Source organism: Phasianus colchicus, chromosome 1 (genome assembly GCF_987193195.1).
Source record: "Phasianus colchicus chromosome 1, bPhaCol1.hap1.1, whole genome shotgun sequence".
Classification (NCBI taxonomy): Eukaryota; Metazoa; Chordata; class Aves; order Galliformes; family Phasianidae; genus Phasianus; species Phasianus colchicus.
Genome location: NC_143436.1, coordinates 122,916,847 through 122,932,261, shown reverse-complemented (window position 1 = coordinate 122,932,261; position 15,415 = coordinate 122,916,847). Strand labels below are relative to the sequence as shown.

Here is a 15,415-nt window from a genome sequence, read left to right as displayed (position 1 = left end):
AGTGAGAAACTTAATTCAGCTCAGCTGCAGCTGATTGCAAAAACAAAACAGAAAACAACTCTTATTTCCAAGGAATTTCTAATTTCACAAAACACTTATTTCCAAGGATCTAATTTGGTCAAAGCCTTCCAAATTATTATTATTGTTAAGAAACTGTCAGTAATGAGGTTAAAAAGTAACTAGTGTCTCATAAAATCACAAGTTGGCTGAGGTTGGAAGGGACATTTGGTTCAACCCACTGTGCAAGCAGGGACACATAGAACAAGTTGCTCAGGATCATGCTCAGAAAGATTTTTAATACCTACAGAGAAGGAGACTCCACAACCTGTCTGGGCAGCCTGTGCCAGTGCTCCATCACCTGCTATTGTCAGACTACTGCTGATGTCCTAAATTATTGATACAAGTGCAGCCCATAAGGCTAAGCAACAGCTAAATAGTAACTCAACAGAGAATGAAAAATACAGATTTCAGAGCTTGCTGTGCTCCAAGTATATCTTTATAACCAGCAGTACTTCAACTCAACTTTTGTACATTAGGTCCCCTGCTCAACAATTCATGCTTCCCACAGATGAAGAACAGATGAAGACAAGGTCACAGAAAGCACAGAAGCAGATCAGGCCCGTCAATAATTTTTTTTTTTTCCTATACATCTTTAATTACATCCTCCATTTTGGAATGATAAATCCAAAGCAAAGGGCTTTATTCCATTGTTATTCCTTAAAATCCAAATTCCATGGTTCACATACAAATGAAAACCTGTATGCCTTCAGTTTAGAAATGGCACACTGCTGCCTCGTCAGTTCAAGTAGGAGATAGATTTTTTTGTGGCAGGGAAGTGCGTATCTCCAGGATTCAGTCTTTTGTGTAGTACAAAGAGGGTTGACAAAGGCACTGGATGTTTAAGGAGCTGTTTCCAGCTTTATTCCACACTGTGTTCCCCCCTCAACTTTTTGGGATGAATCACAACTTCTCCATAACACAGCTACATGAACCCAATTTTAGTAGTTTCCTAAGACATTTAAATCCTAATATTTCATCTTGATGAACTAGGACCATACGAGCCAGACAGATATGACCACAGACATAGAAAATTCAACTAGAAATGACAAAGTGAAAAATTCCCAACACCACAGTTCATAGTGATTCTTTAAAACATCTTAACACTTCTGAATAACACAAATATATTTGAAAATGCATTTGAACATTACAGATAGAATGAAGAAATGTTTCACTTTTCAAAAACCAGTAGCCAGTATCTCTTCTAGGGGAAGACATACAGTGATGCCAATTCCATCAATATCTTCTATTTCTAAGGCACATATTTACAGATCACTTTAAAACTTTAAAACCATCTCAGCCAATGGAACATATTTTTTACTCCCTTACTATTAAAGGTTATTTAGTGAAGAGGGAAATTAGTTGTGCAACCTGAGATTTTCTAAAGCAATGCAAAGTTCTCAAACTCACTGTTTTACAAAGCTGTAAAAGGGATATGGTACCTTTCATTTTTGTACAGATATTTACGCAGACACTCTGAATGGCTTAAGTTGTAAGAGACTTCTGGAGATCATCTGGTCCAACCTCTCCCGTGCCTCCAAGCAGGGTCACCTAGAGCACATTGCACAGGATCATGTCCACGCAAGTTTTGAAGACCTCCAGAAAGGACAATTTCACAGCCTCTCAAGTAGCTTATTCCAGTGTTCCATCACCTTCACAGTAAGTTTTTCCTCATATTCTAATGGAACTTACTGTGTTTGTGCCCATTCCCTCTCATACTGCTGCTAGGTGTTATTGAAGAGTATAGTCCCATCCTCATGACACCCTCCACTTAAGAAATTTTATATATTGGTAAGATCCCCTCTCAGTCTCCCTCCAGGCTAAAAAGGCTCAGCTCCCCTGATGCTCCAGTTCCTTAATCATCTTTGCACCGCTTTGCTGGACTCCCTCCAGGAAACTCAGAACTGGACACAGCCTCACCAGGGCTGAGTGGAGGCAGAGTATAACCTTCCTTAACCTGCTAGCAATACTCTTGGCCAGCAATCTGAATGTCTTTTTGGACAAAAGGACACATGCTGGCTCATTAACTCGTTTTCCACCAGAATTTCCTGGTCCACAGAACTGCTTTTCCAGCACGTCAGACCCTAATCTATACTAATACATATGGTTATTACTCATTTAACCCCCACTTCCTGAGGTTACCTACGAGGAGACACTGTTGAAAACCTTGTTGTCCACTTTGACTTCAGCCAGTACTCTCTCCCCATCTACACAGCCAGTTCTTCCTGATCTCTTTTCTTCCACATGCTTAAAGATGACATTCAGAATAAGTTGTTTCATCAGCTTCCCAGAGACAGAGGTGAAATTGACTGGCCTGTAGTTTCTTGCCCTTTTTGAAGACTTAGATGATGCTGGCCATCCCTGATCTTGCAAAAATGATGGAGAGTAGCCTAGCAATAACATCTGCCAGCATAATCAGCACTCATAGCTGCATCCTATTGGGGAACATGGACGCATGAGTATCAGATTTGCTTAAATGATCACTAACCACAGGAAACTCTCTCCAGACTTTTCTCTTTTGTCTCCAGAGTATGGGATTCCTGTGAGCTGCTGGCCTTAGCAGTAAAGACTGAAGCAAAGAAGCCATTCAGTAATTCTACCTTCCCTGTACTCTTCATCACTAGGGCACCCATCCCATTCAAGAGTGTGTCCACATTTTTTCCTAATCTTCCTTTTGCTACTGATGTAGCAGTAACCCTTCTCACTGCTCCTGACTCCCCTTGCCAGATTTAATTAAGTGGGCCTTAGTCTTTCCCATCACATTCCTGCATACTCTTAACAATGTTCTTATATTCCTACAAAGTGGCCTGTCCCTTTTGTCCCACATACTTCTTTACTCTGTTTGAGTTTACCCTGGAGCTTCTTGCACATCCATGCAAGTCTTCTGCCCACTTCATTTCACTTCTCACTCATAGAGATGCACCGATCTGAAGCATGGAAGAAGTGAAGCCTGAATATTAACTTGTATGTCTTGGAACATTCTACCTTCTAGGGCTCTAAGCCCACAGGATTTCCCCAAGCTCAGGAAGAGGCCAAAAGTTTTCTCACCTAAAGTCCAGGTTTGCAATCCTTATTGCCCTGCTTCCCCCACACAGGATGCTGGACTTCACTCATCTCACAGTTACAGCAGCCAAGCATGTCCCCAACCTTCATATTTCCAACAAATGGTTCCAATAACTAGTGTGCTGCTAAACCTTGTACCAACCTTTTGATCACTTAAAAACACCACTTTGCCAAAACTAAAGTGAAACATAAAGCTAACAATTAAAAATTTTCTTTGTAAGAAAGGGGCATTCCAGGCATTTGGGCCCACCAGTTACAGATCCAGCTTCTGTGACAGCTCCATTGTCACCATTCAGCTCATGGGATCCAAGCTTATACAAAGTACGGCGTATCTCATTGTCTCAGTGATTCTGGCTGCTGTCCTGGCTTTGCAAGTTTACACCATTGTGTGACAAGTATAGGCTGCCCTTGCAATTTCTAAATGAAAACAGTTTTGTTCTACTGGGGAGTGAGCCCCGTGATAATGGAGGGATCAATGGATGCAAGAAAACAAGAGTAAACTTTAATTCATCATTATATTCAGTACTGAACTTAAATTAGTATTATGCAGCTGGATCCCAGATTACACTCCAGGTTTATGACTTGTTCTTCTACAACCTTCATGCAAGTGCACAGCTTACATTTTAAATTATGAACATATTTCCTTTCTCTATTATAAAACGTAAATACAAAAGCACCTTCTACTATCACTTCTGTAACTTGGTAGGTCAGAATTATGTTTGGTATAACATTTTTCAGGGAAAACAATAACTGTGGTCAAAAGGAGTCACTTATAAAGTGAAGAGACATTTATATCCAACATCAATTATTACAATCACAGAGATGAAACAGAAACAATTTCTTATTTGTACATACTGAGCAGCAAAAAAGTAAAATTTATATATATACACACACAACAAGCTTAACAGAGAAGCAAATCTGAAACTGTTTTTATCTATGAACAGTAAAGAAAAACTTCCCCTTAAGTATTTTACGCATTCCTAACTCATTCAGAAGAATGAATGTATTTTTTCTTACTGTCCTAAGGTGGGAACATTCAAATCTTCTCTTAAAGCAAAAATAACTGTGAACTAGTGAACTAACACATATTCACCTGAGATCACTCTGAAATATAGGACAAGATAAAAAATGATTAATAGCTGAGTGCACAACAATTTATATCATTTTTTAAAGCAAAATAGCATTTATACAGAATAGGTTTTGCTAAAGAGAATTATTGATAACAGTGCAGGAGGAGATACTATGAGGACCTCAAGCAGCTTCCTCTTCCACTTTCTTCACTTTCTTCTATCTAGTATTGACCTGTTTCCAACTTTCTGTAACATAAAAAGAGAAGGGAAGGAAGAATGAAAGGAAAATAATGATTTAGAGCACTTCTTTAACTCAGCTTAACTTATGATTATGTTAGTTTCTCTCAAGTCCAAAGTATTTTAATGATAAGTACTATAGGTAGATGAATTTCATACTGGTTAAACAGAATAAATAAATAAAAACAACTAAACATGATCTACATGCATATTCAGCTCTGATTAATGGGGAGAATCATCTCCACAGAAAAAAAAAGTGAGCCAAAGCTTCTATCCTTTGTTTATATCTGAATTAGTTATTTCTTTTTAGACTAATTATGTTGAATATACTTGGTAGCCACTAGTGACATGTTCAGAGAAAATGCGCTTGACTACTCTAAAGCATCACATAAGAACATTCATGCAAGCACTGAAAATGTCACAAGTGCAGTGGAAAACAGAATTATCATTTGTAAGTTCTACTGAGAAAAGCAAGATCAAAGCTAAAGGGCCTATCCTGTACTATACAATCTAAAGAAATAGAGCTATAATGATGTTTGGAGGTAGGGAGGATGCAGGCAAGAGCAAAAAGGAACATTATGTACACTTATTTTTTGGTCATTCTAAGACACACATCAGTACAATATCTGTATGGATCAGATCATGGAATCACTAAACATTCTGTTCTCCTTTGTCATAACATAAGATGCATTATCAATTTTTAACATGTGATATCTGAGAGGGAAGAATAAAAATAAGAGTCACAGAAAAATCGTGCAATTTCTAGCACCTCACAACAGTATTTTATTGGTCATGGAAATGCATATTCATATGCAGCTTTAATCACTTATTTAGTAATTAAGCACAGCTGCTTAGTCACTAAACCACACGAGTGGAATAAAATCACAGGAGGCAAAGTTGTATTCTGCTTACAGAAGTGCTCTGGAATACTGAAAAATGTTAGTGTGCACATGGATGACAGTACCACACCAGCCACAACTCAGATTAATGTGTTGAGAAAATTAAGATTTACACCCAGATTCTGCGTTGGTCAGGTGGCTCACAGAAAATCTGATCTCCAGATTGAAAAGGAGTTGATGGCTACCATCTTTGCAAGTGAAAGAAACAACCAGACCTGCAATAAACATTGTGGCAGCAAACAATGCTACAATTTCATAAAATTTTTGTGTATCCATCACTACACAGATTAAATCCAACTATTTATCTTGAGATACGTTTGTTACATATCGAGGCAACAAACAAAGTTACAGATGAATATTAAGACAAAATAAAAAAAGTCATGTCAACACAGTGTACTCAAAATGGTCCATACCTGCAAACTGAAGTAAAAAGAAGAAAACAATTTCTGCATGGACTTTCACTGTATTATCAAACACTAACACAACTCGATTATGCACACCATCTTACCTTTAAGCTGTACTTAAAACGCTTAGCAGACTTTAATAATGCAATTGCAGACTTAAGCAGAAGAAAAGGAGAACAATTAAGTGCTGCAGGCAAGGAAGAAAACATGAGCTCTCAGATGGGATTTGAAACAAAAGGGAGAATCAAGGTAACTTTGTCTCCTGTTGTAAGTAAGGAACAAATAAATGTCATAAAGCAGTATCAAAACAATTCATTTTACCTCAATAGCATCATCCATTTCTGTGTTCTCATACAACTATTTTAGCTTGTTTCTGATTTAGGAAACTCTTTCTCTGGAGAGCTGTCATCACTGAGGTCACTGTAGCTTTCACTGTTAAAAGCAATACATAGTTAGAAAACACGTACAGTGATACAAGTTTGACTTCAAGCCCTCCCACACAGATGATGTATATGACACACTTTCCTCAAATGTATCCCCTTTCCAGAAAACTATTTTAAACTAATGTTCAATTCTGGTATCTTAGAATGTATTCCTCTACAGGAATCAGCTTAAGTTTGAAGTCTAGGAACTGATGAGGAACAATATTTCACCATACAAACAGGATATTCAATTTCTGCCTTTTTTTTTTCCCCTGCTTGGATACTGTCTGTTCATTCTACAGTTTGCTGGTGTCACACACATGCGATCATGATCAACAGCATGGAGAATAACAGATATTCAGTGTTAGACTAAAAGAAATTTCTCCTTTAGGATAAAGAAAATTATATTTTAACCAAGAGAAAAGTTAATACTATTTACTCAGAAATCTTCTATTTAAATTTAAATTATGATTCTCACTCTTGCATTTTCACCAAGGATCATTCCAACACTTTTTCCGTTCGTTTTATCCCCTTCTGCTGTATCTGGAGAGGATTTTTTTTTTTTTTTTTTTAAACAGAACGAGCTGCCATGCAAGTGATCATTTTATAAGTGGCCAGAACAAGGAAACAGTGAAGGACAGGAATCACCACAATGACTGAAAGAAAGAAGTGCCCACAAACCACATTCGTAGCCAGCTAGACAGGATCTTGTAGAATCTATTCAGTGATATCTATCAGGTCTCAACGTTTATCTTAACTGCATAAAATGCACCCCTTTTCAGAAAATACTCCAGACTTAATCTCTCCCCATATGCTTCACCTCTACAGTTTGCTTTTCACATATATGAATTTCCCAAGATCAGAATTCAGCAAAGGGAGCCCAGGGAACTAATAAGCATATGTGAACAGTAATAGTGCTGGTCAGTTCTCTGACACTGCAGAGAGTAGCATATGGTTAACAGAATACAGGTGGGGATCTCTAACCTCATTTGTGTGGCAGCACCAGTACCAGCACCGGGTAGCACATTTACTCCAACCTCTGCACAACGGCCTTGCCACACTCTTATCATACAATTTTATCCCTCAGCCTACATGACCTCAGTCATGTAACCCCCTAGCTCAGGTCAGGATCTCCCACTGGGCCATCAAGCACATAAGCAGCCTATAACCTACCCAGACACAGCCTTATCAGTTGATCTTCAGTAACTGTAGTGTTTCAAGGGGAACTATGTAATCCCATAGTTAGAGATCTTTGATGTAAACTATAATGAGGAATGGTAAAGGAACTGCACTCATTCATACTGGTACATAATGAGTACTGCTTTCTAGCCCGAAGTTCACTGCCTCCACTTTGCAAAAACAATCAAAGATAATGTCAGCCATTTTAACAGAGTGCAACAAGAGAAATGGAACCAACTGCCATCTCATTTAATTTCCACCTCTGACTGCTTGGAAAGACCCCCACAGTTACAGCAAATCACTGTAGCAACTTTTGTAAAAGACAAGGTAGATATTCCAACTGCTCAAACAAGTATTAAACAGCATTCTGCCCTTTCTTTGCAAGACATTAATGTCGTTGATGCAACTCTTGTGAAGAGTGTGTCATATCAGGCTAACTACAAATGCTTGATTTGATCATTCCACCAGCTGGCAAACAATTACACAGTTCAAGTGAGGAAAGTGTTGTTAACAATATGATCAAGCATGCCAGATGCACACACACAAACAACGTCACTGACACTGTACTTACTTCTTTCTGAAAGTACCCATGGAAACACATGGAATAAAAATTCAGTATTATTAAACATGATTACATTTTCACATCAGAGCAAAATAGCAAAAATTGTCTACAGAACACAGAGTAAAATTGCTGATTGCAGAGAGGCATGCAGTTTCATGATAACTCTGGTTTAAACCCAAAACCTTCAGAGAAGAGTTCCATTATGTTTTTATCTTTTTTTGGCTCTGCTGCCTAGTGGCATAACAAAAACACGTTCCAGGGCTCCAAACATCTCTACAATGCCCCTGGAAATCTAAGTAAAAATGCTTAAGCACCAGTAAGGTGAATGGAGAAGAGCCCAAGTTCATCCCCAGGAGAAAGATGGTACAGTACAACATTTGATTCCACATCCCAGTGAAGGGCTCTGGTCACTATGTTCTTGACTATTTTGCAGTAGCATCCCACACTCTCTTCTAATTTAGAGTCCTGCTGGGTGTAAGTCAGTTTTACTCCTAACAGGCAGACCACATGGCAAGAAAGGTAATGCAAATACCAAGGTTATGGTCAGCCCTTGGGTTACAGACTCAATAACTGTCATTCTCAGTTTTTGCTGTTTGAATCATTTCTCTAAGCATCCCCAGATAGTTGTGGCATTGTGTTAACAAGAACAATGTAGGCTCCCATAAAACCTGAACCCCCTCAAGAGATAAGCTGCAAACAGGCACATGTGAATCTTGGCATATCTAGGTCTGTGAACTATATCTTCAAACCAATACTGATATCAAGTTCATAAGATTTACTGTAATATAAACCATATTCAGCTGATAAATAATCTGAAGAAAAACTCCAAACAATCACTACCTCTCAAGAAGAAACACGTGCTTCTTTCCAGATTACACTGAGTTGCTACACAAATATTAAACAAAAAAATCTATTACTATTATGCGTGATGTATAAACCTTACCTAAATGAGTTGGCTATGAAAGTGGCGGGGGGAAAAATAAATAAGCCTGGCCCCACAGGGCCTTATACTTATACTTCAGACCAAAAGAAAATCAGATCAAAACACTGAGTACGCAGCGTCACTACATCTAGTCAATCATTTCAGTCTTCTAAGACAGTCTGCTGAGTGTGCAGAGATGAAGAATTGTGGTCACTTCAATCCCTTTCCAACCTAGACATAGTTAATGGAAATACAGTACCCTAGTTTGTATTTTGCTTTACAGCAAATTGCAAGAAGAGTTGCAGTACACATACAATCAGACTGGAGTTAGCAAACATTCTCTGCTGAGAAATTACATTACGTTTTTTTGCTTTGTTTCAGTGCTTTTCCTCAGATCCTCATCTTTTCATAACATAGCAATAAAATCAGCTCTCTCTTTGCACATTGTCCATTATTACCAAATCCATGCCCATTGCAGAGGTTTTTGTTCTACTGACAGAAGTATCATCACATTTGCTATGCAGTCTAGCACATGGAAGGAGATAAGATAGAAGATCCAGTATGATATGGGAAGCAGCAGCTGAAAGTTAGGGGCCACAAGGTCTATCTACAGAGTGCTATAATGCTTCACCTCAGCAACCAATCTCAGCTGCAAAACTATGAGAACAAATACCCATGAGTAACTTTAAATCTGTATTTCTCAATCTGCTCATAAGCTCCGAACTGCCAGCTTTCCATGTTTTTGTCACAAAACACGGGGAACTATAAAAATGGGTACTCCTTGTAAATTTTTTGTTCCACCTGGAAAATCTTTCAAACTCCTTTGAAAACTAAGTAGTTAACACAGTTTCAGAAGAGCATTTTTCAACTTTTATTTTTTAAATATATAATTGACCAAAAAATCCTTTTCCAGCAATGTAAGCAATTTAAACATCTGTTACAGTAATGCTATCCCAAGCAAAGGCAGGAGCTAAACTAAGTGCATTTCTTCATCAATGCAAATCAAAGATAAACGTAATTACATTTAGTATAGACTGCGGAAGTTTGAAATAAATAATTGTTATAAGCTTTCTAGAACCTAGTAAAAACAAATCTATCAATTATTATTATTATTTACCTCACACACACACACAAATCTGAATGATTAAAATTACAGCTATTAAAACTTTGTTTGTGCAGTGGTTTTAATTGCAGTCACCTCTATTCCTCAATGCATATTTTCAAGCTTTTGTCTCTATAGAACAGTACTATCCACCATCAGCATATGATTCTATGCTTCCATAAAACACAAATTAAAGAATCCCTTTATCACATACCAAGTCTCCTCACTTCCAACATGCCAGACTTCTGCACTCACATAACTGGAGCTGGGATAAGGTTTTCATTAGGACTCAAAATAACAAAACCTACAACCAAGAGGCCAGATAAAAGTTCCCACTGTCACCTGAGTCTCATGCATGGGATTCCATTCATACAGCATCAAGACATCTTCATCTAAGATGATGGTGACTGATATCACCAGCTTCTTACCAGTCAATGGAAACAAGCACTTCTAGGGTATAACGCCTCTAAAGAACTCAACTATTAGGATAAGCTACTTGACTTCTTAAGAGAGTGCATATTCTCTAAGTGACTGTACAAAATGACTCGGGGTGACTAGTTCAAAACTGTCTTTGATGTTTTGTGTGTTTTTTTTTTTTGCTGGATTCTTGTTTGTTTGCTTGGATTTGTTTCACATCTCTGTGGCAGTGAACAGCATAACTACAACTCATGTAGTCAGTATAGGGTGAGGTGCACAGAAAACTGTCTCCTCAAATTTGATTCTAAGTCTTGTTATGACATGTCTTTATTTTTCAATGACATCATCACTATTCTGAGGTCTAAAGGTTTAAATTAGAAATCCTTTCCACTCAGCAGGTGGTCTCACTGTAATAAGCAATGAAATTCCCTCCTGAAAGTTCTTCCTATGTAAATACTCCTATTTTAGCCTTAAAGCGTTTTCCTTTTTCACTGCCCACTTTCTCTGGGCAGAGCTTTCTGTTTTATTTCTGCAGCCATTAAAACGTAACTGGGTAAGAATTTCATTTCATTTTAAGTTAACAGAGTAGGCCAGAAAGCAAAATTAATTTCACTTTGTTTTACTAAAGGTTTTTTTTTTTTTTACTTCCTTCTGGTTGTAACAGGGATCAAACCCTCAGAGACTCTGTAAATGAAGAAGGAAAGGAATAAGCTGTTTATAGACACATTTACACCAGAGTTTATGCTGAGCATACACAGGAATAAATATATCGATATATGAAGAACTCATTTTCCTTTCCTGGTCTTCTGAGCTGATGGACAGAATACTCCTCCCTCCAATAACGTGACTGAAACTGCAGGCAAATAAATAAGAAAGATTACCTTGGAGACAATTTACATCCACGCTGCAAGTATGCGTTAAGTGTTCCAGTTGCTGCAAGCAACAACCCAAGGTATGGAGGTGAAGGCTTCATAGGTCTCGAGGAAAATTCTGGGTGGAATTGAACTCCCACAAAATATGGGTGATCTACAAGACAGACGTCATAGAGGAAATTAAAAGATCTAAGAAGAGGATACTAGAACAACTGCTGGAATAAGTTTTTTTTGAAGATACCACATAGGAGTCAAGAAATCAGATCAGCATGTATGAATTTAAAGGTGGTAACTTCAACATTTTTTTTTTCCCATGGAAAGCAATTGACAATGGTGGCAAAGGGTTAGTAAAGCAAATTAATGAAAAATCACCCTGTGATTCAACCTTAATGTGTCCAACGATGTAATTAAAAGCTGGATTATAAATATGTACAGACACATACAGGAGAAAACACGTGAGGAGTCAGGAGCAGCTGCTGCCCCTGCTTTTCCTCTTCTTTATCTACTGAGGATGTATCAAGCTGTAGTCCAATATGTAGCATGGATTTATATCCATAATTTAACCATTTCACATGCTGGAAGGGACCTGCTGGATCAATAAATACTGTTTCCTGCTACTGAATGAAGCTGCATCATGTAGTCTCGCATACAAAAGCCAAAAGTCCTCATAACACCCCCCAGGATTTTTTGCTCCTACTGGAAAGGTGTTAGGATAGTCTCTCCTTTTGCTTAGAAGCCTCTTTCTAATTCAGAAGCCATCTTTTTTACAGCCAAATTATATCCATTTTCTACAGTGCACTTCTTTTCTACGGTATGTTCTGTGATGAAGGATGACAATATGATCATCATCTAGTGTCATTTATTACACTAATCAATACAGTCTTATCTTCAATCTTCAGCTGTTTCTCCAGTCAAAGCAACTCATGAATACTGCTTCTGCATCCCTCCTATCTTTCTTGGAAGGATAAGGATGAAACAATATTTTTGTGCTCTTTCATGTTGTGCACCTGTTCCTTCTCTAAATATCAGTTTAAAGGAGCTAATATTAACCATTTCTACTACCAGGACACAAGATAAAAGTAAGCACAGATCTTTTCTGATTGATCTATTTCCAAAACGATCCCAAACATTCAAGGAATTTCTCCGCCATATAGAATAAATGATAACAAGAAAGCAGAAGTTTTTATTCTCTGAAGATAAACAACATAAGCAAGTATACTGCTCTTTGCTCTGTTGCTATGCCATAAAAAGAATCTAAGATCCTAAATTTATCCTAAAATTTCTCTCTCTCTGCTATGAAATTTTGTTGCTTTAAAAAACTAAATAAGACAAAGCATCAAATGTTTCCTGCAGGGATGTTTTCCTAAAAGCTTTGCCTAAGCTATCTAGTACGCTGCTATTTCTGTGCTTCTGCTTCAACCCACCCTCCTCGCTATGATGACTGTTTTTCTGCTTTAGTAATCAGTCTCCTTGCAGCCCATTGTGAAATAATTCCAGGTTTTACTGCTGCTTTCATTCTTTTTACAGTAACATGTAATTTAAAAAAATCCTGCCTGATTTATTTAATGATGCTCTTTATAAAAGTTGTTTCATGCAGGACAGATAAAACAGTCTCCCAAATAGTCTCAGCTTGCATAAGAAAATTAATCTATCAGGAACAAATTAAACAAAGAATATCATGACAATTAACAGTTAATGAATTCATATGTACTTTTTGCTCTAAGTATACTCTCTACGGTATAGTTGCTTGATATTACAAATAGATGTCTATATTCAAACCCTGGTTCAAAATGACAAGAATGTTCTTCAGTATACTATGGAGTATAAAAAGAATTCTCAGAAACATCTTGTCAGAAATAGCACTCTATAGAATGATAGTGTAGTCTTATGATAAGTTTCTGTGCATGCTTATCTAAATCAACAGCATTTGAGGTCACTTAACAAAAAGCTTGTAAGGTAGCCCTCATGTTCAGGAGTCTGATACTCGCCCAGCCAGTGGTGACTTAACAGTGAGGCATTACTCAAAGATTCAAGCAAAAGCTAAGAGACTGTCTATATGAGCTGAACTATGTAAATATTTAACAATAAAAAAAAGAGCATACCTCCTTTTCATTTTGAGATCTTGGCTTCTAGCCATACTTGGTGTAGTAGTCCAATCCTATCAGATTTTCACAGAATTAAGCCTTTTTATATGAATTACTGCTTTGAAAGACAGGAGTTTGCTTTCGGTATGATTTTCATACCCCATTTTTTTCTGATTCTAAATGGGGGTAACTGAAGGAGACACAAATTGAGTTTGGAAGGTACTTCAGTCTCTAGTCCTATCTTCTACTCAAAGCAGGGTCAACTTGAAAATTAAATTGGGCTACTGACTACTTCACTTAGTCAAGTTTAGAAGGTCTCTGTTTGCAAAGATGGGGATTTGTACAGAGATGTTTTTTAGCTTGGTTATATTGCATGTACACAACTCAGATAAAATAAACCAGTTATTGAGACCTGACTGAGAATATCTGAGGGTACTTAAGGCCAATGTAATCACAAAGCTGTTTTTCACCTTTAAAAGGCCAACATGATCAGGGGAAGTCCCTGATGGCTAGAAAAAGACAGTCATCAATCTAGCATTCAAGAAAGACAAGAATCATTAATTTAAGGAACTACAGTGCAGTCAACCTCAACTTGGTTTATAGCAAGATTACAAAATAAAAGCTACTCCAATTCATTTTCAGACACAAAGGATAGGAAAGGAACTAAAAACAATCAGGCTCTGAATGAGAGAAGAGCTGTAGTGTTCCTTTATCCCAACTTTAGCAAGATTTTTAACATGGTTTCCTAGCAACCAAATTGGAAGCTATGGGTAAACTACAAAATGTCTTAAAAATGGCTAGACTGTTGGGTTCAAAGAACAGTGGCAAGAAGAAGTCCAACCAGTTGCATATTTGGAGACAACGAAAATTTGACTGGATATGGCTCTCAGCAACCTGATCAAAGGTAACTGTTTTGAACAGAGGGTTGGAATAGACAACCTCCCAAATCATTCTGTGATTCCACATAGCACTGAGCTAGAATTACAATATTTTGCAGAAACTGTATGTATCTCTCTGATAACCTAACTCACGCAGAATCCCTGAGGAGAAACATAAGACAGCAGCTCTTAAAAGTCACTGAATCTTAATTTATTGTTATACACAAGTGGACTTAACAGTAACTCCTAACATGATCCTGGCTGTTTCAACAGGTAAGTACTGACCAACTTGCCATTTACCTACCTACAGTTTATGTAGTTTTAACAGATACAGAAAGTACTACAGACAAGTGAGACACTTACTGTCCAGTTCAATCATCTCCATTCTGTTTCCTTCCGTATCATGGCCAACAAATTTCAAACCTTTCTCCTCAAAGCAGTGAGTTAATTCTGGATTCACCTGAAATATTGAAAACAGTGGTTGTAGTTTTGTTTGTTTTTTGATGCAAATTTTTGATATAACTGTAATGCTTTTATTACATATGCAAGAACAGAAATATTTGGAAAAAGAACTGAGAATTTTTGCTTTCTTTGTTGATTCTCAAAAAATAGGCATGCTTACATTAACATGAGATGAGTCAGTAACTTAAAAACTTAACAATAAATACAAACAAAGATTAAAGCCAGGGTCCCTTTTGCTCACTATCCCCCTGATCCCAAAGAGCATGTATTCCTCATTTTTGAACCATAGCAAGTGGAAGGCTGTTCAGTTCAATTGCTTATAGCATAAGCTGTCAAAAATCACCCAGACAGGAGCTCTAGAATTAACTGTTTCATCTCCTTGGTAATGTTCTACCTCCTCCATTAATATTCAAACTGAACACCCTCACCACCTTTAAGCTCTTCCCAGCTTAAAGGAAACAGCATTGTTTGAACCAGATTTTACCATGCATACATCTCACAGTTTAGGCCCCTTTAGAGACACTTGAGGAGTCAAGTGTCTTCTGAACCATTTCTGAACTAACACAGCATGCCCAGCTACTGTCAGTCTCCCTGGAGAATAGCATTTTGAACACAGAGATGAACAGAGATGCCTTTGCTCAGATGTTCTCAAACACTGAAGAGGACCTATACCACAGCAATGGAATAATTGCTAGGAAGCAAGTGATTTGGATTAGCCTTTCAGTTATAGATGCCTGAAGTCTGCCTATGTTTAGATTACAGAAGAATATGCACTTTCTGAGCAT

At 37.6% G+C, this 15,415-nt stretch overlaps 1 protein-coding gene across 1 annotated transcript in view; it reads right to left on the bottom strand.

Annotated features, from left to right (window-relative positions):
- Window positions 1–208: 208 nt before the first annotated feature.
- The window catches only part of CTPS2 (CTP synthase 2), a 61,124-nt gene continuing 45,917 nt past the window's right edge, over window positions 209–15,415 (bottom strand). Inside the window, exons 16-19 of the mRNA XM_031596057.2 lie at window positions 14,532–14,628; window positions 11,216–11,360; window positions 6,052–6,162; window positions 209–4,436 (exon numbers count right to left, since the gene is read on the bottom strand). Coding sequence (XP_031451917.1) covers window positions 6,093–6,162; window positions 11,216–11,360; window positions 14,532–14,628 — 312 coding nt within the window. The 3' untranslated portion in view covers window positions 209–4,436; window positions 6,052–6,092. The remainder of the gene's footprint in view (window positions 4,437–6,051; window positions 6,163–11,215; window positions 11,361–14,531; window positions 14,629–15,415) is intronic.